At 38.4% G+C, this 27,211-nt stretch overlaps 1 protein-coding gene across 4 annotated transcripts in view; it reads right to left on the bottom strand.

Annotated features, from left to right (window-relative positions):
* The window catches only part of AFG1L (AFG1 like ATPase), a 223,346-nt gene that overhangs the window by 131,334 nt on the left and 64,801 nt on the right, over positions 1 to 27,211 (bottom strand). For all 4 annotated transcript variants that reach the window (XR_002343776.1, XR_002343774.1, XM_021090788.1 and 1 more), the window contains exon 6: positions 19,187 to 19,286. Coding sequence is in view for 2 of the 4 variants with exons in the window: in XM_021090788.1 (XP_020946447.1) it covers positions 19,187 to 19,286 (100 nt within the window). In the remaining 2 variants the exon portion in view is untranslated. The remainder of the gene's footprint in view (positions 1 to 19,186; positions 19,287 to 27,211) is intronic.

Here is a 27,211-nt window from a genome sequence, read left to right as displayed (position 1 = left end):
TGTTGTTGATGTTAATTTACCACATGTATCCTTGGTGACTATTTTGAATGAAACTGCTTTAGAGATGACTGGAAGATGAAATCCTTTCCATCAATCTACCAATAGTCCTATAAATTGAATCCCCCTTTTTTTTTTTTTAAGGCCACACCTGTGGCATATGGAAGTTCACAGGCTAGGGGTCTAATTGGAGCTGCAGCTGAGTCCTAAGCCACAGCAACACTGGATTCAAGCCTCATCTGTGACCTAGGCCTCAGCTTGTGGCAACGCTGGATCCTTAGCTCACTGAGCAAGGCCAGAGATAGAACCCACATCCTCACAGAGACTATATCGGGTTCTTAACCTGCTAAGCCACAGTGGGAACTCTTGAATCCAATTTTGATTCAAATAACAATTGCCAGCCTCTACTTTAGATATCCTATGACATTTTAAATGGTTGCAGTCCCCCTAATAGTGACAATGAGAATCCAAGGAAATTATAGGCTCTATGCCTTTTTTTTTTTTAAGAATCATGAAAGAGAAACTGAAGAAAATGTTACCTCAAATCTTTATTACAATACACTAACATCCATACACTTACACTTATATATTTATTTTCAGTAAAGTCAAACACCAGTGACATAGGTTTTCACACCAGGACTTCTTTTTATAACATAATTCCATGAATGAAAACATGACTGGAGCCTTCAATGAGAAAACAGATCTTGGGTACTTCTGGAAATCCCTTCTACAGGAAGAAGACCCAAAATCAGACAGGCAAAAACTAGTGGCAGAGACTCACTCTCCTGTTAACGTTTAGAACCATCTATTTCATTATCAAGTGTGAAAGGCTGAGGCTCATCCAACAACGGCTTTCAGTTTGACTCTAAAGGTTGTCCTTGGAGTCTGAAGCCCTTAGTACTAGATGGAGGGTTGGTGTGAGTGAATGAAATTCTTTGCGTAACTTCTTTGGAATCATTTAAGTTCATTGTGGGTTTTGCACTGATCTCTACAAAAATTATATGGCTGACTTCCTTTTGGCAATAATATCACATTTAATTTCCTGCAAAGTCAACCACAAAATTAGATGGGATTTGCTGTCAGAGATCTTTTAATTCATTCCCTAGTGCTGAAAATATTCCTCCTTTTTGGTATCATTGATGACTATAAATGAAGCTAACTGCAGTAGTACATTGGTGGTAAGGCAGAATATCATACTTGTGCAGTTGTATCCCAGATTAGGAATTTATGTCATTTATTTTTCTCCTAGACAAAAGACGGCCTGTGGTTGAACTGATCTTAGGCTCAAGACTATTTTCTGGAGTTCCCATCATGGTGACAAGGAAACGAATCCGACTAGGAACCATAAGGTTTCAGGTTCGTTCCCTTGTCTCACTCAGTTGAGCTGTGGTGTAGGTCACAGACGAGGCTTGGATCCTGTGTGGCTGTGGCTGTAGTTCCGAATGGACCCCTAGACTGGGAACCTCCATAGGCTGGGGTGTGGCCCTAAAAAGCAAAAAAAAAAAACTATTTTCCACAAACCACCACATAATACTTGATTAATCCACAACTGTAATCTGTAGAAGACAAACTCCAACACCAAGGTTCAGGAGTCAGGGGCAGAGGTCCACTGCTGCCATGAACTCCAGAGAGGCAGAGCCTAGCATGAGCATCGTCTGGTGAGGTCACAGTGATGGGCAGGGCCAACCTTAGTCAAATTTAATCTGACATTACTAAGCCCACATCAAACCTTGTATTTTTGCTGTTTGTACTGTCTATCTTTTTGCATCCACTTACTTTCAATTACCTGTATTTATGGTTAAAGTATATCTCGATATTTTTTAATCCATTCTGATAGTCTCTTTTAACTAGAATGTAAAGTTACTTAACATTTCATATTAGGTCTATGATTTTATTTTTCTTTTTACCTCCCCTATTTTTTCTTCCTCTGTTCCTCTTTTCTTGACTTTTTTTTTATTATTATTTGTATATACTTTAAAATTCCTTGTCAACTGGAGTTCATTTTACTTTTGTTGCTGTTATAGGGGTTACGATATAAACAGGCATACCTCAGTTTATTGTGCTTTGCTTTATTGAGCTTTGCAGATACTGCATTTTTCACAAATTAAAGGTTTGTGGCAACTCTGTGTCGAGCAATATACTGGCACAATTTTTCCAACAGCATTTGATCACTTCATGTCACTAGGTCATATTTTGGTAAATCTTACAATATTTCAGACTTTTTCATTATTATTATATCTGTTATGGTGATTTATAATCAGTGACCTCTGATGCTATATTACAAAAAGATTACAACTCACTGAAGGCTTGGATGATGGTTAGCATTTTTTAGCAATAAAGTTTTTTATTTTTTTGGTGGGTTTTTTTTTGGTTTTTTTTTTTTTTTTTTGGCTTTTTAGGGCTGCACCTGTGGCATATGGAGGTTCCCAGGCTTGGGGTCTAATTGAAGCTACAGCTGACAGCCTATGCCAGAGCCACAGCAATGCCAGATTCGAGCTGCATCATCGACCTACACCACAGCTCACAGCAACGCCGGATCCTTAACCCACTGACTGAGGCCAGGGATCGAACCTGCAACCTCACGGTTCCTAATTGGATTCATTTCTGCTGCACCGCGATGGGAACTCCTAAAGTATTTTTAATTAAGGTGTGTAAATTGCTTTTTTAGACATAACACTATTGCACACTTTACAGACTATAGTATAAACATAACATTTAAATGCACTAGGAAACAAAATTTGTGACTCATTTTATTGCAATATTCACTTTAATGCAGTGATCTAGAACTGAACTCGCAGTATTTCCAAGGTATGCCTGTATCCTTAACTTTTCACACTCTACTTAGAATTATCATACTGCACCAAAAAAATACAGAAAACTTGCAGCCATATAATTCTATCTAAACACACTCCTTTTTGCTATAGGTGTCATGTGCATCATATCTATATATATTATAAACCCCACAAGACAATGTCATAATTTCTCATAAAACAATCACTTCTATTTTTTTGGCCATGCCCACAGGATGTGGACGTTCCCAGGCCAGAGATCAAATCTGCACCAGAGCAGTGACCTGAGCCATAACAGTGACAATGCCAGATCCTTAATCCACTGAGCCACCAAAGAACTCCCAATTGTTTCTATTTTTAAGAAAGTAAGAAGAAAAACTACTTACTTATATTTAGCCCAATATTAACCATTTCTGATGCTCTTCATTTCTCCTTGAGGATCAAAGTTTGTTATCATTTCCTTTTCACCTGAAGAACTTCTTTTAGAATATCTTGTAGTGCATATCTGATGGCAATAAATTTGTCTAGTTTTCTTTGATATCAAAATGTCTTTATTCTTGAAGGAAACTTTTTTTTTTGGTCTTTTTAGGCCTGCACCCACTGCCTATGGAAGTTCCGAGGCTAGGAGTTGAATCAGAGCTAAAGCTGATGGCCCACACCACAGCTGTAGCAATGCCATATCCAAGCCACATCTGCAACATACACCAAAGCTCACAGCAATGCCAGATCCTTAACCTACTGAGCACTGCCAGGGATCAAACTTGCATCCTTATGGATTCTAGTTGAGTTCTTTACCACTGAGCCACAACAGGAACTCCAAAGGAAACTCTTGACTGATATAAAATTCTAGGTTAGGAGCTCCTGTCGTGGTGCATCAGAAACGAATCTGACTAGGAACCATGAGGTAGTGGGTTCAACCCCTGGCCTCGCTCAGTGGGTTAAGGATCCGGCATTGCCATGAGCTGTGGTACAGGTCGCAGACTTGGCTCAGATCTGGTGTTGCTGTGGCTCTGGCGTAGACTGGCAGCTGCAGCTCTGATTAGACCCCTGGCCTGGGAACTTCCATGTGCCGCGGATGCAGCCCTCAAAAGACAAAAAAAAAAAAAAAAAAAAAAAAAAATCCTAGATTAACAATTTCTTTGCCAGCATTTTAAAGATGTTCCACTGTCTCTGGTCTCCATGGTTTCTACTGGAAGTCATCAATAGTTAATCATTGTTCTCCTGTATTTAATGTCGTTTTTCTCTGGCTGCTTTCTCGATTTCCTCTTTACCTTAGGTTTTTAGCAGTTTGACTACAATGTACCTAAGCAGTGTGTGCTTGTATTTATTCTGCTGGGATTTCTTTTTTTTATTGTTATTACTCAAATGAATTTGTCACATCTATAGTTGCATAATGATCATCACAGTCCAATTTCACAGGATTTCCATCACACAACCCAAGCACATCCCCCAACCCCACAAACTGTATCCTCAGGAGACCATAAGTTTTTCAAAGTCTGTGAGTCAGTATCTATTCTGCAAAGAAGTTGTCTGTCCTTTTTTCAGATTCCACATGTCAGTGAAAGCACTTGATGTTGGTGTCTCATTGTACGGCTGACTTCACTTAGCATGATCATTTCTAGGTCCATCCGTGTTGCTAAAAATGCCAGTATTTCATTCCTTTTAATGGCTGAGTAATATTCCATTATGTATATGTACCACATCTTCTTGATCCACTCCTCTGCTGATGGACATTGAGGTTTTTTCCATGTCTTGGCTATTGAGAAGAGTGCTACAATGAACATCGGAGTACGTGTGCCTTTACGAGTCATGGTTTTTTCTGGATAGATGCCCAGGAGTGGGATTGCTGGCTGAAATGGTACTTCTATGTTTAATTTTCTGAGGAATCTCCACAGTTTTCCACAGTGGTTGCACCAATTTACAATCCCACCAACAGTGTACTAGGGTTCCTTTTTCTCCACACCCTCTCCAGCACTTATTGTTTGTAGACTTTTGGATGATGGCCATTCTGGCTGGTGTAAGGTGGTACCTCATAGTTGTTTTGATATGCATTTCTCTAATCCTGAGTGATGTTGAACATCTTTTCATGTGGTTTTTTTTTTTTTTTTTTTTTTTTGGCCATCTGTATGTCTTCTTTGGAGAACTGTCTGTTTAGATCTTCTGCCCATTTGTTGATGGGGTTGTTTGTTTTTTTGGTATGGAGCTGCAGAAGGTGTTTATAAATTTTGGAGATTAATCCCTTGTCAGTCAATTCACTTGCAAAGATTTTCTCCCGTTCTCTGGGTTGACTTTTCGTTTTGTTTAGGGTTTCCTTTGCTGTGCAGAAACTCTTAAGTTTAATCAGGTCCCATTTGTTTATTTTTGTTTTTACTATCATTACTCTAAGAGGTGGATCTGAGAAGATGTTGCTGTCATTTATGTCAGAGTGTTTGGCCTATGTTCTGCTCTAAGAGTTTTATAGTGTCTGGTCTTATATCTAGGTCTTTCATCCATTTGGAGTTTATTTTTGTGTATGGTGGTAGGGAGTGTTCTCATTTCATTCTTTTGCATGTGGCTATCCAGTTTTCCCAACACCACTTATTGAACAAGCTGTCCTTTCTCCATTGTATAGTCTTGCCTCCTTTGTCATAGATGAGTTGGCTGTAGGTGCGTGGGTTGAATTCTGGGCTTCTAATCCTGTTCCACTGATATATATTTCTGTCTTTGTGCCAGTACCATGTGGTTTTGATGATTGCTTCTTTGTAGTATATAGTCTGAAGTCAGGGAGCCTGATTCCTCCAGCTCCATTTTTCTTTTTCAGGATGTCTTTGGCTAGTCTGGGTCTTTTGTGCTTCCAAACAAACTTTAAAATATTTTGTTCAAGTTCTGTGAAAAATGTCCTTGGTAATTTGATAGAGATTGCATTGAATCTGTACATTGCCTTAGGTAGTACAGTCATTTTGATAATATTAACTCTTCCAATCCACGAGCATGGTATATCTTTCCATCTATTTGTGTCATCTTTAGGTTTACTGCTAGGTATTTTATTCTTTTGGATGTGATGGTAAACGGGATTGCTTCCCTAATTTCTTTTTCTTCTCTTTCATTGTTAGCATGTAGAAATGCCATCAATTTCTGTGTATTAATTTTGTATACTGCGACTTTGCCAAATTCATGGATGAACTCTAACAGTTTTCTGGTAGAGTCTTTAGGATTCTCTAGGTATAGTATCATGTCATCTGCAAATAGGGATAGTTTTACTTCTTCCTTTCCAATTTGGATTCCTTTCATTTCTTTTACTTCTCTGATTGCTATGGCTAGGACTTCCAAAACTATGCTGAAGAGTAGTGGTGAGAGTGGACATCCTTGTCTTGTTCCTGATCTCAGCAGGCATTCTTTCAGCTTTTCACCATTGAGAATGATGTTCGCTGTGGGTTTGTCATATATGGCCTTTATCATGTTGAGGTAGGCTCCTGTTATGCCCACGTTCTTAAGGGTTTTGATCAGAAATGGGTATTGGATTTTGTCAAAGGCTTTTTCCTCGTCTATTGAGAGGATCATATGGTTTTTATTCTTCAGTTTGTTAATGTGGTGTATCACACTGATGGATTTGCAGATATTGAAGAATTCTTGCATCCCTGGGATAAATCCCACTTGATCATGATGTACAATCCTTTTAATGTATTGTTGGATGCGGTTTGCTAGTATTTTGTTGAGGATTTTTCCATCGATGTTCATCAGTGAAATTGGCCTGTAGTTTTCTTTTTTTGTGATATCTTTGTCTGGTTTTGGTATCAGGGTGATGGTGGCCTCATAGAATGAGTTTGGGAGTATCCCTTCCTCTGCAATTTTTTGAAATAGTTTCAGAAGGATAGATTTTATCTCTTCTCTAAATGTTTGATAGAATTCGCCTGTGAAGCCATCTGGTCCTGGACTTTTGTTTGTTGGAAGTTTTTAATCACAGTTTCCATTTCAGTTCTTGTGATTGATCCATGCATCTTTTCTATTTCATCTTGGTTTAGTCTTGGAAGATTGTACTTTTCTAAGAATTTGTCCATTTCTTCTAGGTTTTCCATTTTATTGGCATATAGTTGCATATAGTAGTCTCTTATGATGTTTTGTATTTCTCTGATGTCCGTTGTTAACTTCTCCTTTTTCATTTCTAATTTTATTGATTTGAGTCCTCTCCCTTTTTTTCTTGATAAGTCTGGATAAGGGTTTATCAATTTTGTTGATCTTTTCAAAAACCAGCTTTTCGTTTCGTTGATTTTCCTATGGTTTTCTTCATTTCTATTTCATTGATTTCTGCGCTGATCTTTATGATTTCTTTCCTTCTACTAACTTTAGGTCTCGTCTGTTCTTCTCTATCGAGCTGTTTTAAAAGTAAAGTTAGCTTGTTTCTTTGAGCTTTTTCTTGTTTCCTGAGGTGGGCCTGTATTGCTATAAACTTTCCTCTTAGAACGGCTTTTGCTACATCCCGTAGGTTTCAGAGTGTCATATCTTTGTTGTCATTTGCTGCTAGGTATTTTCAATTTCCTCTTTGATTTCTTCAGTGATCCATTGGTTGTTTAGTAGCATGTTGTTGAGTCTCCACGTGTTTGTGTTTTTTGCAGTTTTTTTCTTGTTGTTGATTTCCAGTCGTATAGTGTTGTGGTCAGAAAAGATGCTTGATATGATTTCCATTTTCTTAAAGTTACTGAGGTTGGATTTGTAGCCCAGGATGTGATCAATCTTAGAGAATGTTCCATGTGCACTTGAGAAGAATGTGTATTCTATTGCTTTTGGATGGAATGTCCTATAAATATCTATTAAGTCCATCTGGCTTAATGCTTCATTCAGGGCCTGTGTTTCCTTATTAATTTTCTGTCTGGTTGAACTGTCCATTGCTGTAAGTGGGGTGTTAAAGTCCCCCACTATGATTGTGTTATTGTCGATTTGTCCTTTTAAGGTTGTTAGCAGTTGCCTTATATATTGTGGTGAACCTATGTTGGGTGCGTAGATATTTAAAGTTGTTATATCTTCTTCTTGGATTGATCCTTTGATCATTATGTAATGTCCTTCGTCCCTTAAAATATACTTCATTTTAAAGTCTCTTTTGTCTGATAGGTGTCTTGCTACTCCAGCTTTCTTTTGTTCCCCGTTTGCATGAAATATTTTCCTCCCCATCCTCTCACTTTCAATTTGTATATGTCCCTAGAAGTGAAGTGGGTCTCTTTAAGACAGCATATATATGGGTCTTGTTTTTGTATCCATTCAGCCAGTCTATGTCTTTTGGTTGGGGCATTTAGTCCATTAACATTTAAGGTAATTATTGATATGTTCTTACTGCCATTTTACTAATTGCTTTGGATTTGTTTTTGTTGCTCTTTTTTCTTTCCGTCTTCTCTTCTTTTCTGCCTATAGAAGTTCCTTTAGTATTTGTTGTAAGGCTGGTTTCGTGTTGCCGAATTCTCTTGGCATTTGCTCATCCGTGAAGGTTTTGATTTCTCCTTCAAATCTGAATGAGAGCCTTGCTGGGTAAAGTAATCTTGGTTGGAGGTTTTTTCCTTTCATCACATTAAGTATATCATGCCACTCCCTTGTGGCCTGCAGAGTTTCTGCTGAAAAATCTGCCAATAACCTTATTGGGGTTCCCTTGTACGTTACTTGTTTCTTTTCCCTAGCTGCTTTCAAGATTTTCTCTTTGTCTTTAACTTTGGTCAGTTTGATTAATATGTGTCTTGGTGTATTCCTCCTTGGGTTTATTTTATATGGCACTTGTTGTGCTTTCTGGATTTGAGTGAGTGATTCCTTTCCCATGTTAGGGAAGTTTTCGGCTATCATCTCTTGGAATATTTTTTCTGTCCCCTTCTCTCTCTCTTCTCTTTCTGGTACCACTATAATATGGATGGTGGTGCATTTAACGTTGTCCCGGAGTTCTCTGAGACTCTCTTCATTTGTTTTCAATCTTTTTTCTCTTTTCTGTTCCACATCCGTAATTTCCACTAATCGTTCTTCTGCCTCCTGTATTTGCTGTTACCTGCTTCTAGTGAATTTTTTATTTCAGTTATTGTACTTTGCATCTCTTCTTAAGTTTTATATCTTGTATCTCTTTGGTCAGTGTTTCCTGTAAGTTATCCATCTTTGCCTCCAGTTTATTTCCAATGTCTTGCATCATCTTCAGCATCAACATTCTAAAGTCTTTTTCCTGGAGGCTGAGAATCTCATCACTTAGCTGATTTTCTAGGTTTTTTTTCTTTCTCCCTCATGTGGTGACCTTTTTACAGATAATAGAGTTGTAGCCTCTCTTACTCCTTTTTTTTTTTTTTTTTGTCATTTTTGCTATTTCTTGGGCCACTCCTGCGGCATATGGAGGTTCCCAGGCTAGGGGTCGAATTGGACCTGTAGCCACTGGCCTACGCCAGAGCCACAGCAACGCAGGATCCAAGCCGCATCTGCAACCTACACCACAGCTCACGACAACGCCAGATCGTTAACCCATTGAGCAAGGGCAGGGACCGAACCCGCAACCTCATGGTTCCTAGTCGGATTCGTTAACCACTGCGCCACGACGGGAACTCCCTCTCTTACTTCTGATGTCTGCCTGCCCCCCCCCATCGCCCCCCCACCATGGCTGAAGTCTGTAGGGGGCACTTGCTGTAGGCTTTGTGATGGGAGGGGCTGATGCCTGCTCACTCGTAGGAGGAGCCGAGTCTAATCCTTCTGGTGGGTGGGGCTTAGTCTCTGGATGGGATTAGAGGCAGCTGTGTGCCTGAGGGGTCTTTAGGTAGCCCGTTTACTGAGGGGTGGGGCTATGATCCCACCTGGATTGTTGCTTGCCCTGGGGCTTATCAGCACTGACTGATGGGTGGGGCCAGATTTTCCCAACATGGCCACCTCCAGAAAAAGGCACAGTTGCTGAGTATTCCCGAGAGCTTTGCTTTCAATCTCCTTCCCTCACAACAAGCCACGTTCACTCCTGTTTTCCCAGGATGTCTGCTAAGAACTGCAGTCAGGTTTGACCCAGAATCCTATGGAGACTTTGCTTTGCCCTGGGACCCAGTGCATGTGGAAGTCTGTGTGCACCTTTTAAGAATGGGGTCTCCATTTCCCCCAGTCCCGTGGTGCTCCTGTGCACAAGCCCCACTGGCCTTCAATGCCAGATGCTCCAGGGGCTCTTTCTTCCAGTGCCAGATCCCCACATGTGAGAGTTTGATGTGGAGCTCAGAATTCTCACTCCTGCAGGTGAGTCTCTGTGAACCAGTTAGTTTCCAGTCTGTGGAGCTTCCCACCCAGGAGGTATGGGGTTGTTTATATCATGAAATCGCCCGTCCTACCTCTTGATGTGTCCTCCTCTTTTGCTTCTGGAGTAGGATATCTTTTTAAGGTTTCTGGTCCATTTGGGTGAAGATTGCTTAGTCTTTCTTTGTGAATTTTGTTGTTTTTAGGAGAGAAGTTGAGCTCCAGTCTTTCTATTCCACCATCTTAATCCCCAACCCTCTATTTTTCTTTTTTAGGATACCTTTGGCTATTCTGGGTCTTTTGCGCTTCCAAACAAACTTTAAAATATTTTGTTCAAGTTCTGTGAAAAATGTCCTTGGTAATTTCATAGGGATTGCACTGAATCTGTATATTGCCTTAGGTAGTATAGCCATTTTGATAATATTAACTCTTCCAATCCACGAGCATGGTATATCTTTCCATCTATTTGTGTCATCTTTGATTTCTTTCATCAGTGTCTTATAGTTTTCAGAGTACAGGTCTTTTGTCTCTTTAGGTAGGTTGGATTTCGTTGAGCATCTTGAACCTGTAGGTTTATGTCTTCATTCTGGATTGGGAAATTTTCATTCATATTCCTTCAAAAGATTTTCTGCCCATTATCTCTCCTTGCTTTCTGGGATTCCAATTAGAAATATGTTAGGGAGTTCCCATTGTGGCTCAGCGGTAATGATCCCAACCAGTATCCATGATGATGTGGGCTAGGTATTCTGGCATTGGGGTTAAGAATCTGGCATTGCCATGAGCTATGGTATAGGTCAGAGACACAGTTGGATCTGGTGTTGCTGTGGCTGTGACTTAGGCTGGCAACTTCAGCTCCTATTTGACCCCTAGACTAGGCACCTCCATATTACACATGAAAAGCAAAAAAAAAAAAAAAAAAAGTTAGAAGGCTTGTTATGGGTCTACAAATTCTTAAGTCTCTGTTTCTTTATTTCTATCATTTTCTACTCATCACTTTGGATAATTTCAAGTTCTCTGGCTCTTTGTTCTGTTATCTCCACTCTGCTATTAAGCACATAAAGTGAATTTTTATTTAAGATACTGTCTTTTTTAGATATAGAATTTAAATTTGGTACTATTTTATGATTTCTATCTCTCTGCTGAGATTTCCTATTTTTTGTTCATTATGAACATATTTTCTTTACCTCATTTCCCTCCGAATTATAGTTACAGTTACAGCTTTAAAGTCCTTGTCTGCTAATTCCAATATCTGGGTCATGTTGGAGTTGGTCTTTGTTGATTTTTTTTCTCCTAAGGATAGGTCATATTTTCTTCATTTTCCACTTTGGGATGATATCCTAGACCTTGTGGATTCAGTTTCATTTTCTAAGAGTGCTGCTATTTTTGTTTTAGTGGGAAACTACCTTGGCTGGACTCAAACCATAAACTCAAATCTCAGTTTAGTATCCTTTTCTTAGGAAGCTTGTGGTTTACCCTGCAAATGTATGGTTCATAGGTCAGTCAGAGATTTGGACAGGAATTATACACAGAACTTGGGGCTATATCAATCTAGTTCTTTCTGAGATTCATTTTGCATATTTCCCAGCAGTAATGCTTGCCTTGAACTGTCATCTGGTTCTTCTGGGCAGAAGAATTATGATTTTTACCATTTTAGTCACCCATTATAACATTGACTTTACTTGTCTTAAAGCTGATAGCCATTTTAAAAAAAGAAAAAGAGGGAGTTCCCACCATGGCACAATGGGTTAAGAATCCAACTGCAGCAGCTCGGATCCCTGCAGAGGTATAGATTTGATCCCCTTCCCAGCACAGTGGGGTAAAGCTGCAGCAAGCCTCAGGTTCAGTCCCTGGCCTGGGAACTTCCATATACCTTGGGTGAGGCCATAAGAAAGAAAGAAAAAAAAGAGAGGAAAGGAGGGAGTAAGAAAGGAAGTGAAGGGAATGGAACAGAACAGAATGGAAAGGAAGGAAGGAGCAAAGGAAGGAAGGGAGGAAGGAAGGAAGGGAAAGAAAAAAAAAAAAAACAGAAAATTCTCTCCATTTTGGATCCTCTTCCAAGTTTTGCGTCCCCTCTCCTAGGACTCTCGGATGGTTGTTATTATATATTTTGTTCAAGATGTATAAATCACTGACTTCAAGAAGGTCATTTGGCTAGGAGCCTACTCAACCCCACCAGAAGTTTTTTAATAGAGGAACATCACCCATTTATATTTCCTGTCATTGTCATGCCTGATCTTATTCTTTTTATTCATATACCTTTTTTTTTTTTTTTTTTTTTTTTTTTGCTGTTTCTTCTGCTTTCTACGTTTTGCTTTAGGAAATAATTTTTTTTTTTTTTTGTCTTTGTTGTTGTTGTTGTTGTTGTTGCTGCTATTTCTTGGGCCGCTCCCACGACATATGGAGGTTCCCAGGCTAGGGGTTGAATCGGAGCTGTAGCCACCGGCCTACGCCAGAGCCACAGCAACGTGGGATCCGAGCCGCGTCTGCAATCTACACCACAGCTCACGGCAACGCTGGATCCTTAACCCACTGAGCAAGGGCAGGGACCGAACCCGCAACCTCATGGTTCCTAGTCGGATTCGTTAACCACTGCGCCACAATGGGAACTCCTGCTTTAGGAAATAATTTTACTTTGATCTTGTCTTTTCTAGGAATTTGAAAAGTAGGTGTATCTTAAATTCTAAAATACTTGGACTGTTTTCCCTAGCTATCAGTGCCACAAATGAGGATACTGTGTCATTCATGATCTGTAAACCCTTTCTCCATGGGGGACAAATTTACAAATATATAAGCAAGCAGTAACTTATACTCAAGTCACAATTATGATCAATTTTCTCATTTCAAACCCTTCTTTTTACTAACTTCATATTAAGATCACCTTTCCTCCAGGGTATTTATTTACCTTTTTTTTATCATTTTATTCTTTATTCTCTTTCTACACACTGGCAGAGCTTCTTAACCTGTTTCCCTACATCACTGATTTCATCTCCTATAGTTTCAATTCACTTCAGTGCTTCTAATGTTGATTTTAATTGATTTAATTAAATTTTTTTATTTCATCTAGCTTTCTTTTTTCAGCTGATTTCTTAGTACAATGGTTTTCAACTCAATCTGTCTTCTCTCAGCTTAGACCTTCCATATTAGAGTCTATGTTTTCTTGATTTTTAAAGAAAACAGAATTTTCTAATACCTACTTCCCTTTCCTACTTATTGCTCCCATATTAGGGTATATAGGGTTCTGTTCACACAACCTTAAAAAAAGAAGCAGTATGACTAACCCTGGAGAAACCCTATAATCAAGATAAGTGGTGATTCCCCTCCCTATTCACCTAGCTGTTCTTAAAATCTTTCTCTCTGTAATGTGTTCAATGATAAAAAGTGATCTATATATATAGCATCCTTGCCTTATTCAACCTTGTAGTAGAAATACCACAGTGTCCCCAGGAAGCATAATTCTGACTTTTAAACTGATATATATTCATATATTCTGTATCATCTTCGTTTATACTTTATAAAGTATTCTATCAAGATGCTGAATTTTGCCAAATGCATTTTCAAACTTTTATGGTAAACATAAATGGATATTTGTTTCTCCCTAGAAGTATTAACATGATAAATTACATTAACATGCATATGTGCACATGCATGCACCAACTTTCTAGGGACAGCCAGTCTTTTATTTACTATAGATACATTGGCTTGACCAAGAATCGCAGAGTGTTGTTGCCTGATAATCTAAGCAAGGCAGGATTATTTTTGGACATTTTGATGTGATGCTATATGAAGCATTTTCATTATAATAAATAGTGAATTAAAAACTAGAAAGCCAAGAATGTACTGTTCAGTCAATAGGGGACTTTTTTCTTTTTGGCACTTTGTGTTTTACTGTCAAAGAAGCACCGTCATTCCAACTTACCTATTCTTTTCCCCATAAAAATATATTATTTTTGATTGAGCATGTTCTTAAGTTTAATTATTAATTTTAATTTTAATTAACTTAATCTACCAGTCTATTATATAACCTGTTAGGGTCTCCATGCACTTATATCTATATTATTTTTCCCTACTAGAATATCATGTAATTAACAAAATTTTATTTCAGAACTTAAAAAGTGAGTAGTATATATACAATTTTTCTTTCTTTCTTTCTTTCTTTCTTTCTTTCTTTCTTTCTTTCTTTCTTTCTTTCTTTCTTCCTTTCTTTCTTTCCTTCTTTTGGGGGGGGGAAATGCACCTGCATCATGTGGAAGTTCCCAGGCTAGGGATCCAGTCGGAGCTACAGCCACCAGCCTACACCAAGGCCACAGCACTGCAGGATCTGAGCTGCATCTGCGAGCTACACCATAGCCCACAGCAACACTGGATCCTTAACCCACTGATCCAAACCCACATCTTCATGAATCCTAGTCAGGTTCATTAACCACTGAGCCACAAAGGGAACTCCTATATGATATTTTAATTGTGGACTGTTTGTTTCTTGTTCTTCTAATGACCTGACAATTTAATCTTTTAGGAGTAAAAATATACCTATTTGTATATGGGCTATATAAAGTATTTACCCAAATGACAAAAATGTTAAATAAATCATTTACCTGAGACTTTATAAAAACAAAAAAATTGAGTAAAAACTAGCTCTATATACTTTATCTAAAAATTTCCCAGCAACTCCTTATTCCTATGGATCCCCTCTGCTTTAAGTTCAAGAATGTTAATTAGATTACCCTAGAAAATAGATAGTGGTAGCACTACTAATGTTGTATTTCAAACATTTAAAATATACTAAACATATTTTAAGCTTGCAAGAAAGTGGTAAAATCCCTGCAGACCAGTAAACAAACAGGAAGCTAAAAGCTAAAGGAGTAATATGAGCTAATACTGGCTTAGAGTTTTAACAACTACATGGTGTAGAGAGGATGAAGCCTTAGACCCAAGCAAGGTAGGACCTAGAAATACGGACTAGAAAACAAACAGGGACATGCAGTCACTCTTTGGTACCTTATTCCCTTCACTGCCCCAAGTGCTACTTCCCTTTGTTTTCTTCTCCTGGACTTTCCTAGACCACTCCCTTCCATAGATACTTTCTCTCCTAAGTTTCCAAATTCTAGTATTGCTTTTACTTGGCTCTCAATTACTTTCTATCAAAGTTATTATTTATTAAATGGTTTGATCATTTTCTATGAAAAATCAATAATGTATTTGCCTATAAACTAACAAGTAAGTTATTATCTGACAAAAGATAAGGATATGACTGAAATCTCTACCAACGACCCCCATTCTTGCCCAGGAAACTGATGCATTATAAGTAGAAATGGAAGGAATGGATGTGGAAGGAGATTAAACAAAGAGCCTAAAGAGTCAAGGTGGGGGGAGGGGATATGGCATTCTCCATTGGGCAGTATCTTCTGGGCTTCTAACCTCCAGATTTTTCTATCTTTATTGAATGAAGGCACCAGTACCCATCTAGTTGTACAAGCCAGAAATTTTAAAACTATCCCTTCCCTTTTCCTCAGTATCCAACCTATAATCAAGTGCTATTCATTTTACTTCTTAGATAGACTTCAAATCTATATTCTCTATATCCACTGGCATCACCCTGTATCAGGTCTTCTCAACCTCAGAACTACTGATATTTGGGGCCAGATATTTCTCTTCTGTTGGGGTATCCTTGTACATTACAGGATGTTTTGACAGAATTCCAGGCTGCTACCTACTAGATGCCAGTTGCAGCACCCACCCCCATCCTGCTTGATTGTGACAACCAAAGATATCCCAAACATTGCCAAATATCCCCTGGTTTACAAAACAGCACCCTCCCCATTGAGAATCACTGTCTTATACCAAGTTATCATCATGTCTTGCCCAGCATACTGCAAAAGCCTCCTAATAGGTGTCCGAGTCCATCATATTACTGCACGCAAGCCCATAACCCACTCTTCATACTATAACCAGAGTGATATTCCAAATCTGATGTTACCAATCCCTGCCTAAAGCACCACAGTGGCTTTCCACTTCTCTTAGAATAAAATCCAAAAATCCTTATTTCTGCTTTATAAAGTCCTAGTTCTCACTTCTCCAGATTCTTCTTGTACCTAAGTCCTACTTCCCCTCCTTCACTGCACTCCAGCTACAGCAGCTACCTTTCAGTTCCTCAAATGAGCTATTCTCTCTCCATCCCCTGGGCTTTGCCTCAACCCCCCCAGGAAGGTTCTCCTCCCACCTCTCATTAACACCCTGAGAATAAGTACATGCTATTTTTTTTTTTTTTTTTTTTTGGTCTTTTTGCCTTTTCTAGGGCCGCTCCTGCAGCATATGGAGGTTCCCAGGCTAGGGGTTGAATCGGAACTGTAGCCACCAGCCTACGCCAGAGCCACAGCAACGTGGGATCTGAGCCGCGTGTGCGACCTACATGGCAACGCCAGATCCTTAACCCACTGAGCAAGGCCAGGGATCGAACCCGCAACCTCATGGTTCCTAGTCGGACTCATTAACCACTGCGCCACAACAGGAACTCCAGTAGATGCTATTTTTAAAATAATACCAACCGTGTGGGAGCTGTGGATTAAAAGCCATGACCTAAAGAAAAAGTTGAATGTACTTTGATGACTGGAAAAGAGGATATTATATGTGGGACAGGGTAGACAAAGATAAGTGATGACCAATAAGGAGGAGAGATAGAGGACAATGTGTCAAAAGGGTCATAAAACCTACGTTCTAGACCCTGTTCTGCCACTTACTATCCATGTGATTTGTTTTGAATCTATGCGGGAAAATTAACTTTTTTGTTGTCCAGTTCTATGGAATCATCAGTACAATCAGCACACAAAACAGTTCCAAAACCTCCCAAATTCTCTTGGAATGGCCCCTTGTAGTCAACACCTCCCCACTTCAGCTTCTGGCAACCACTGGCTCTTTCTTTGTCCTATATGTTTACCTTTTCCTGAGATTCATACATAATCTGTGTCTTGTTTTCTCACTCATGAAATTATATATATACATACACTATCAGGAGGTGGTATATACACATACCATTGTCTTTATATTAAAATATTAAACTAATAATAAGATGATTGTTGTGGCTAAAAAACCTGGGGTATGCTAAGCATCCCATTTAGATAGATATTTAGAAAAGGCTTTCTGTAAGTTTGTAGCTTCATGCCCACTTTTGGAATTCTGCATACCTTGGACTTTCATTTTTCTCCAGAAGGATGGATCCACCTTGTATTTCTGTGTGCTACTTTGATGGGCCTATAACTTTGCTTAATCCTACAAAGCTATGAGCTCCAGAGTATTCCTTAACCTCTCCTATGGTGTCCTTCCTCAGTTTACCACACTGTGCTTAAGCAGCCAACTACAATTTTTTTTTTCAGCAGTCTTTTTTAGGGGGTTGCTCCAAGCTTGTTCTAGAACCTTGCTCTTTAGTTAGTTAGTTAGTTATCTTTTTAGGGCTGCACCTGTGGCATATGGAGGTTCCCAGTCTAGGGGCTGAATCAGAGCTGTAGCCACTGGCCTACACTACAGCCAGAGCAACACGGGAGCCAAGCCGCATCTGTGACCTATACCACAGCTCATGCCAACACCAGATCCTTAAGTCAATGAGCAAGGCCAGGGATGGAACCTTCACCTTCATGGATACTAGTCAGATTCGTTTCCACTGAGCTACGACGGAAACTCCACACCTTGCTCTTTATGAACATAATTTATCCTTGAATGTCTAAAAGTAAAACTGAAGCTACTATTAAATCAACAAGTCGGCTGGAGTGGAGTCAAGCCTCATGGCCCCCTCGATAATCTAATATTACACCTGTAACATGTAGAAGTTCCCTGGCCAGGGATCGAACCCATAATAATTACAAATCCTTAACCTGCTCCAATTCAACCCCTAGCCTGGGAACTTCCACATATGGGGGGAGGGGGGGCTAAAAAGCAAAAAAAAAAAAAAAAAAATCTGCGTAAATTAGTAGCTAAAGCTGCCAGCCTACACCACAGCCACAGCAACAGTGGGATCTGAGCTGGGTCTGCGACCTACACCACAGTTCACGGCAACACCAGATCCCCAACCCACTGAGCGAGGCCAGGAATTGTACCTGCATCCTCATGGATTCTAGTTGGATTTGTTTCTGCCACGCCATGAAGGGAACTCCCTTACCCAGATATTACTATGTGAGCTACTGTCAAACTAGGTCTCTCTCTTTCTGTATTTGTGTATTTGATCCTTTTTTCTTCCAATTACATTTCAGCTAGTTTGTCTACAATGTTCGATATTTATTTATGGTTTTTTTCTTTTTTTTTTTGGCTACACCTGCGACGTGTAGAAGTTCCCTGGCCAGGGATCGAACCCACAATAATTACAGATCCTTAACCTGCCCTCATGAAGCTTTTGCATTCTGGAAGAGGACAGACAATGAACTATAAACATGGTAAATAAGTAAATTATGTGGTGGGTCCATAAATGCTGTAGGAAAAAAAATAAGCAGGTAGAAAGTAATGCCAGGAAAAAAGGATGGGTTGTAGATTCAAATAAGGAAATAAGTCAAGGCTACATTAGCAAAGTAACCTTTGAGCACAGACCTGAAAAAGGTAAGGATTTAGCCAGGCAGATATCTGGCAGAATAGTATTCCAGTCAGATGTTCACATTAAGAATGCATAAAATATTATTTTTGGTTCCTTCAACCTTCAGCTGACCACATGAGGCTAAAAGAGAGAAGATTTTAAACATTGTTTTTATCTACATATTCTTGTATTTGAATTATTAAATAATGTCCTAATAAGCCAAAAGTGCTTTTTTAGAAATGATAAATCAAGTATCAAAAACTACTTATGCAGGCAAGTTTTAAGTCTTTGTCCAAGATTCAGTTAGGAGTTTTGTCTTTCATTTCACTGAGTTTCTTACGTACGGTCCATGAAAAGCAGTTAGAAAGGCCTACATTTTTTGACATGTGCATATGACACATCTAATACTCAGAGAAAAACTCCAAATGCATAAAACATGGGAGATCATCTGGATTTAGCTTGCTAAGAATATAAACCTTTATCAAATATGAATACTGACTGATTTTTTAGATTAAGTCGGCTATAAAACTAATGAAAAGCAAAGTCATCAGATTTATTAACACAATAAAATGAGTACAAAATTGTGGATTTGTAAAAGCTTGTTAGTTTTCACCTAATTGGATAAGACTAGCACAATGTTTGTTTTTACCTTCCGGTGGCCTGTTGGATGTTGCCACAACGACGACCCCGTTTTTGAACAGATTTTCAAAAAGCTGTTTCAGAATCATGGCATCAGCGATGTCAGTGACCTATGGACAGCAACACATTTGTTTTATTTTAATTTCACTTCTGCTCTAACAAATTTGCTAATGGCTCATCTTTTTCTACGATGGAAGTAAATTCCAAGAGAAAAATTCTAATTATCATCATGAAGAAAAGAGTAGATAATTAAAAGCAGGAAAGACTGTAGTTTTTTAAATTTGACTCTTCTTTTTTGCAAGCCTATCATTTCCACGCAAATTATCAAATGACTCTATGTTAACTTCTTTTATAGAACTACAGGTGGAATACATAGATAATTGTCCTAACATTTAGGAAGTCTAATTAATTAGAACTAACATGGCCAACTCCCTCTTCCGACTCCCATTACAGCCTCCCTCCCCCAAAAAAGAGGAGAAAGAGAGAAAAAGAAAAAAATATATACACAGGCTGTTTGAGATTTCTAATACCTTTCTGGCAAAGGTCCCTGAAAAGGTGACTTTAAATGGTCATGGGACTTCAGAAATAAGGACAAGTAGCCAGTGAGACATAATCAGCTGCTGTTGAAAATAGAATGATATGACATAGATACTATTGTGCAATTGTTGCACAAAACAATTCAACAGATGGCCCATCACAAAAATAAGCAATTTCATTGTTCTTTTTAAGTGCCTTCTATTACTGTCCATGAATAATCAAAAGGCACTGCAGTCACTTCCAGCACAGCCAGGCTCTGCTAACCTTTGCAAACACAAATATTCCTTTTACCAAAAAAAAAAAAAAAAAAAAAATTTTACAAAAATGATTAACACAGTGCTTTAAAAAAAAAATAGCTTCTCACAAAACCAGAAATGCAAAATGCAGATAAAACTATTCCAAGTTACAGAGATACACATAACCACTGATCTTTTCTAAAATTATTTTTAAAATCCATAATTAACAAGTAATTTTAATGATAACTTTTAAAAAAGCTTTTAAAAATCACAAAGAAATACAGAAATTAGTGAGGGAAGGAAGCTGACATCAAAAGCAAATATATAGTGAAGGGTGGTATTAATCATTGCACCTTCCTGTATGAATATAATAACATGGATTTTAGATACTCCCCATGTAAAAATGTTTTCATCTTTCTTTAATAGCACATTTTAGATAATCTCAATAAAACTTATTTTATATCCACAAAATTATCACACAATATATATCACACTGTTATTTTTAAACATGTTAACATACAGAGAAACTAGCAGAATTCTTTCAAATTAGATCAAAATACTAAGTTACCAACTAAGTGGTCATAACACAACTAACAACAACAACCTGGATGCCACAGCTCTAAACCACTTTTCTCTTTCAGCTGACATTTTACTCAAAAGTTTAATTATTCCCTTCTCACCTGAACAAAACCAAACCAAACCAGGATAGGAGGATATGCAGATTTTTTTTTCTGTCTCAGGTTATAACTTTAAAACATTAGCTAAAAAACTACTGAAGATTCCTTAAATTTAAAAAGACTTCAGGAACTTACAAAGTGGTGATTAAAATGAAAAGGAAAGTGGTACTGATATTATTTAATTTGGAGCTTAGGATCACTGTCAAATTTTGCTTCCGCCAAAACACTCACAGAGAAGGCCCTTTTCAAATGCTTAAACACCAGTGGCATTTCTGATGAGAAGACAGAACAAGCTTGCAAATTTTAGAAGCAACTGCACTTTTAAATTAGATTCCCAATACACTGACTTTTAAAAAGACTGATATCAATTAAAATTACCCAATTTTAGAGAATAAAAATGATCATTTAACTATCTCATTGATGTTCTTGAAAAAATTAGAGCTTTTGTGCCCTAAGTTTCAGAAACGTGAAGGGACATTTCGTTTATAACACAGTGCAAAGGTTTAAACTGAAAGTTGAAGAAAGCAAACAATAAAACCTGTGGTTGAATTATAATTTGTTGTTTTTGTATTATGGAATGTTTTTGCTCTAGCCGAGTAAATTAACTCGGCGAAGCGATGGCTAATTAATAAAGCAGGAGTCACTTGGTGTAGTTGGGTGCCAATGTATACTCTTTTGATCTTGTACCCGCACTTGTTCAGCTTTGCTGGGGAACAGCAATTTTACAGTATAAGTGAACAGAAGACAATTGGCCACACATTCTTGAAGAGTAAGCTTTTTCAGCACCCAGCATTTCATTACCACCAGAAACAAAAGAGAAGGCTACAGATTACCACTAAGGGTAGTCTGCTAATACAGAGAGTGGAGACATTTCATTAGCATTAAAGAGAAAAGATTTTTTTATGACCTAGAGTTGCTTTCCATTATGACTCACTTAAGTAAAAAAAAAAAAAAAAAAAAAAAAATCTACTTGTTAATTTACATGTGTAAGTGCTTGAGTCTCAGTCATCTACTGATTGGTACAGTGCCATGTAATGAATGACAAACATAAGCATGCATTATCGGTAATTAGTATTAGCACAAAAATAAGCATCTATCTTTTATTAGCAGTTCTTAATAGCTTTCCTGTTTTATAAAAAATGGTCAAAACTATTTTTTAAATGATACTGATAGCTTATAAAGGAGAATTTTGCATGACATTCTGTTCATCAGAATTTTTGTTTTTGGAATATACTAGTAAACCATCTATCCAGTGTCCCTAAAAAGAGACAGAAAGAAATGACATATTTTAAAAATTCAGTTTCCTTCAGTATTCTGCTATCTTCAGAATCATAACTGGTTTAATGAGAAATACAAATATTAAAGGAGAATATAATGAACACCCTAAAGAAAATCATTTATTTCAGCAATTAGAACACATAAAAACATCCTATCTAGACAAATTTCTAAACAAGATAAGAACAGTGTATCTTTATTACAGGTAAAACTGAAATGCTATTCTTAGTAAAGACGACCAAGCTAGTGAGGAATACATTCTATAAATGTAATCTGAATGCTACCAAAATATAATCTTAAAAATGCCCTAAACTCAAGAGCACAGAAAAAAATAATATATTCCCATTTTTAAGCAGCAATAAATCCCATTCATCTTCCTAGTAAAATAAATATTATGCTATGATGCTAGTCAGATTGGTTTCTGCTGAGCCACAACGGGAACTCCAGTTAATGGTTAACGAATTAACCAACAGTTAACAGTTAACGAATCTGACTAGCATCCATGAGGACTAGGGTTCGATCCCTGGCCTTGCTCAGTGGGCTAAGGAGCTGGTGTTGCTGTGAGCTGTGGTGTAGGTCGCAGATGTAGCTCGGATCCCGAGTTGCTGTGATTGTGGCGTGGGCCAAAGGCTAGAGCTCCGGTTTGACCCATAGCCTGGGAACCTCCATATGCCCCAGGTGCGGCCCTAAAAGGACCAAAAAAAAAAAAAAGAATAATTTTTAAGTTCTATCTTTAAAACATTTACTAAGGAATTCCTGCTGTGGCTCAGTGGGTAAAGAACCTGACTAGTATCCATGGTGAGCTCAATCCCCGGCCTCACTCAGTGGGTTAAGGACCCAGTGTTGCCATGAGATGCAGTGTAGATCGCAGACGCAGCTCGGATCTTGTGTTGCTTGGTAGCTGCAACTCTGATTAGATCCCTAGCCTGGTAACTTCTATATGCCACTGGTGCAGCCCTAAAAAGACAAAAAGTAAAAAATAAAAATAAAACATTTACTAAAAGCCCACTCAGTTCTAGGTCTACATATTTAAACCCAGAAGTCATATATCAAAGAGAACATATAACAGAGCTATTTCCACTAGAAATTCTAATAAGAGCAGTGATGGTGGATTCACATTGAGTTACCAGCTGTGTGACCATGGACAAGTTACTCAACCTCTCTGACCCTTAACTTCCTCATCAGTCTAATAAAGGCAGTAATAATGCCTACCCTGTAAAACTGTTATGATACATGCAGTAAGTCCTCAAGAAATGTTAATTATGACTATTACCTATGTATGTTATGCATGTTAGTATAAGTCCATGTTATTTAAATATAGCTGTATAGAATTTTAGCTGTAGATGAAGTGATACATAGCACAGTGCAACAGTTAAGAACATAGGTGCATAAAAAGCACTCAATAAACAATAGCTAATATTACTACAGAAAATGCTAATAAAATACAAGGATTCCAAAAATAAATAGGCATTGATTCAAACAGTTCATAAGAGAGATTTTAACAGTAAACAAAGAGATATGGAAAAATCAACCATATTGTTATTTAAAAGAATATATATTAAAATAATGAGATGTCATTTTTTATCTATTAGACAAAAATGATAAGATAATTCAACTTTGACAGAAAAGTGCAGGCCATTATAGAAACAGGAAGTAGAAACTAGTTGGGGGACTACTCTAACAGCTATCACTTGGTACTAGGATTTATTCATTCATTTATTCACTCATTATTATTGTTCATTCATTCATTCTCAAATACTGTTCAAGGTATTTGCAATACATCAATTAGCGAAACAAAGATTCCTGCCTTCAAGTTTACATTCCTATAGAGGAATATATATAATAAACAGGAAACATAATAATAATACATATGTTATGGGGAAAAGGAGGGTAAGGGGCATTAGAAGCATGGGGGTAAATGGCAAATTGCAATTTTCAACAGCATATCGGCCTTTTTAAGGAGGTGACTGAGCAAAGATCTGAAGAAGTGTGAGAGGTATTCTGATGGGTATGTTGGTGGGGGGAGGCCATTCCATCCAAAAAGAGCATCCAGCACAAAGGCTCATCTTGTTTGTTCTAAACTTATGGATCTTGAAGGGTCAGAGTGCTGGTGCAGCAATATTCTGGGGCATCCTTTTAACCCTCTTAGATTTTAGAAAAGGGGGGACAGGTAGAGATCTGGACTTGTAATTAATCTAGTTGTGGTGTGCTAGAGGAGCTTCTCTAAGACCAGCAGAAGATACTCCAGGATATTGAAACTAAGAAATCTAGGCTCTCTCAGTGATTACCTTGCCCTTAGGGCACACATTCTTGCCCTTATAGTCTGGCTTTCCCTGGCTCTTCTGAACAAGGAGTATATGCAAAAATTGGTCTTTTCTTCCATACAGTGGTAAACTCCAAGAGGACTGGGGAGGGGGGTGGTGGGGGGGGAGAAACGAGACTATTAACATTTTTCATCCTAGGACATTCAGGCATCTCTAACATACTAGAGTATTGAACTGAAATTTGCAATCAAATAAAAGCGATCAATTTTGATTTCAGTCTTGTTGTGTTGTCTCTGCACTATTTTCTTCAGAGCAATGCTGAGAAAGAGGCATTTGGTATAACACCCACAATTAACTATGGTTCCCTAATCTATGAAGAAAATAGGATTGGAAACAGTAGGGAGCATTGAGTGAGTCTGAAAGCAAAGGAGATAAGGTCAGAGAGGAAGCAGGAGGGGTTGAGCAAGGGGAATGACACCATTTTACACAGCATCATACATCCTGCCTGAGAATTTTAGCCCTTTTAAGTTAGGGTTTTCTGTTACCTGTAGCCAAAAGCATCCTACAGATACCTCATTTCTTTGCTTTTCTTGGGTTTTGGTTTATCAGGTAATTCTCCTTCCATGGGAGGTAACAGATTTTATATTAAGGAAGGTGACATTTCCACACAGTGCTTCTATTTGTATTATCTTTTCTAGATTGGACGGAAATCCTTCTTGACACGGAAGATAGGAGCAACTATCTGAATTGAATAGTTCCACTCTCAACAAAAACTCTTTGCAAGAAGCAAGCACAAGAGATTCAGCTAAAGAAAAAGGGTTTATCCTTGGGACTCCAGGATGGAAGAGCACAGAGAGCACCTCCTGGGAAGAAGAGCTGGAGATTGGCCTGGGATTACAAATAGCTGGGGAGAGCTCAGCAGCTGTCTAAGGTGCACCCTAGGACTCCTTCCCCTAAAGTGATTCGGCTACTTCCTATATCTCTTTGTTCCTATCTCATTACTAAGTAAGAACTTCCCTCTGTGCCTTTTAGTTCAAATACACATGAAAAAGTATATGACTGGCTCAATCTCCAGGCCATACCATGCAAGTTCAAGGTTGTTGACAAGCTTCTGGACTAGCTATTCATTGACCAGATGTCTAGACATGGTCCATTTGATTGTAGGACAGACAGGGTCCTGTGGCATGGAAGAAGGCTTTTTAAGACAACAGAGATGGGGAATTCCTGTCATGGCTCAGAGGTTAAGGAACCTGACTAGTATCCATGAGGATGTGGGTTCCACCCCTGGCTTTGCTCAGTGGGTTAAGGATCCAGCGTTGCCATGAGCTGTGGTGTAAGTCACAGACTCGGCTCAGATCCCGTGCTGCTGTGGCTGTGGCATAGGCCCGCGGCGGCTACAGCTCCAATTGGACCCCTAGCCTGGGAACTTCCATATGCCAGTGGGTGTGGCCCTAGAAAGACAAAACAACAACAAAAAAAAGACAACTGAGATGAATGAGTAAAGGAGTGACTGTTCAAGCAGCTCTGGATAAAGCAGGCGATAACAGGCAGCTCCATCACATCTACTCCCTCACTGTTAACAAGCAACATTTTATAATGCTAATCTTCCTTAATATATAATCATCCTTTATATTTTGCTATATATTCTATATGTATATACATATATATATTACATCTTTAAATATAATTGATAAATCCTTTTTGTTGCCTGCATTTCCTTTGTAAGACATCACTCATCCTGATACATAGTTGCTTTTGTTTCCTTCTTCCCACTTATGTATCAATCTTCTGAAATCTGAACTCCGTGGAGAATAGCCAGAGCAACCAGATGGGTTTCTGTTAGGACCTCATTATAAAGGCTGTATTACAACTTTCATGGGCCCTTTAACCTTCATGAGCCCCACACACAATTAAAAGTTTACACACAGACGCACATATATACATACAGTATATATATATATATATTTTTTTGTCTTTTGTCTTTTTGTTGTTGTTGTTGTTATTGTTGCTATTTCTTGGGCCGCTCCCGCGGCATATGGAGGTTCCCAGGCTAGGGGTCCAATTGGAGCTGTAGCCACCGGCCTACGCCAGAGCCACAGCAACATGGGATCCGAGCCGCGTCTGCAACCTACACCACAGCTCACAGCAACGCCGGATCGTTAACCCACTGAGCAAGGCCAGGGATCGAACCCGCAACCTCATGGTTCTTAGTCGGATTCGTTAACCACTGCACCACGACGGGAACTCCCATACAGTATATTTTATAAGTGTGTTAGTACAAGACAAATGTAATTCGGAGGCCAACAGATATAGGCTGGATTCATTATTGATATATTCACTTCTTCAAATTTTAAAATAAATTAAAATATTTTTGTGGGCTCCCACAAGTATCATGGACCCTCATCCCTGTACGTACTGTGCCTAGTGGGTCATCTGGCCCTGCTTGCCATAAATCTTCTAGGATCTCCTTTGTGCTACCAGATTTATATCTTTTCCTAAACTTCTTAAACAGTCTTGCTAGCGGTCCTCAGTCACAGAAACATGTCAATCATTTCTCTGAATGTTTTAAAAAATTTATATTTTTTTAAGTTATGGGTAATGATTTTTACATGATACCTAGGAAATTCTGATGCCTTTATATTCCTTATATGTATGACAGAAATAAAAATAACTACTTCATAGAATTAAATGAAGTAAAGATGTAAAAACACTTTGTAAACCATGAATTATTTTACAAAGCTTGGGTATTAATATACTTTTTAAAATTTTAATTTCAATACCTGGATCAAAAAATTAACTGTGTCAACTATCTAAACACTGTAGCAAAAGGAGACTGTATTAAGGGTCATATATCTAAAAGTTTATTTTGTTTTAAGAAAGCTGATATAGAGGAGCTCCCGTCGTGGCTCAGTGGTTAAGAATCTGACTAGAAACCATGAGGTTGCAGGTTCGATCCCTTGCCTCGCTCAGTGGGTTAAGGATCCGGTGTTGCCGTGAGCTGTGGTGTAGGTTGCAGACGAGGCTCGGATCCCTCGTTGCTGTGGCT

This window comes from Sus scrofa, chromosome 1, assembly GCF_000003025.6.
Source record: "Sus scrofa isolate TJ Tabasco breed Duroc chromosome 1, Sscrofa11.1, whole genome shotgun sequence".
Taxonomy (NCBI): Eukaryota; Metazoa; Chordata; class Mammalia; order Artiodactyla; family Suidae; genus Sus; species Sus scrofa.
The sequence above is the reverse complement of the archived record's forward strand: the minus strand, read 5'-3'. Positions and strand labels throughout refer to the sequence as shown.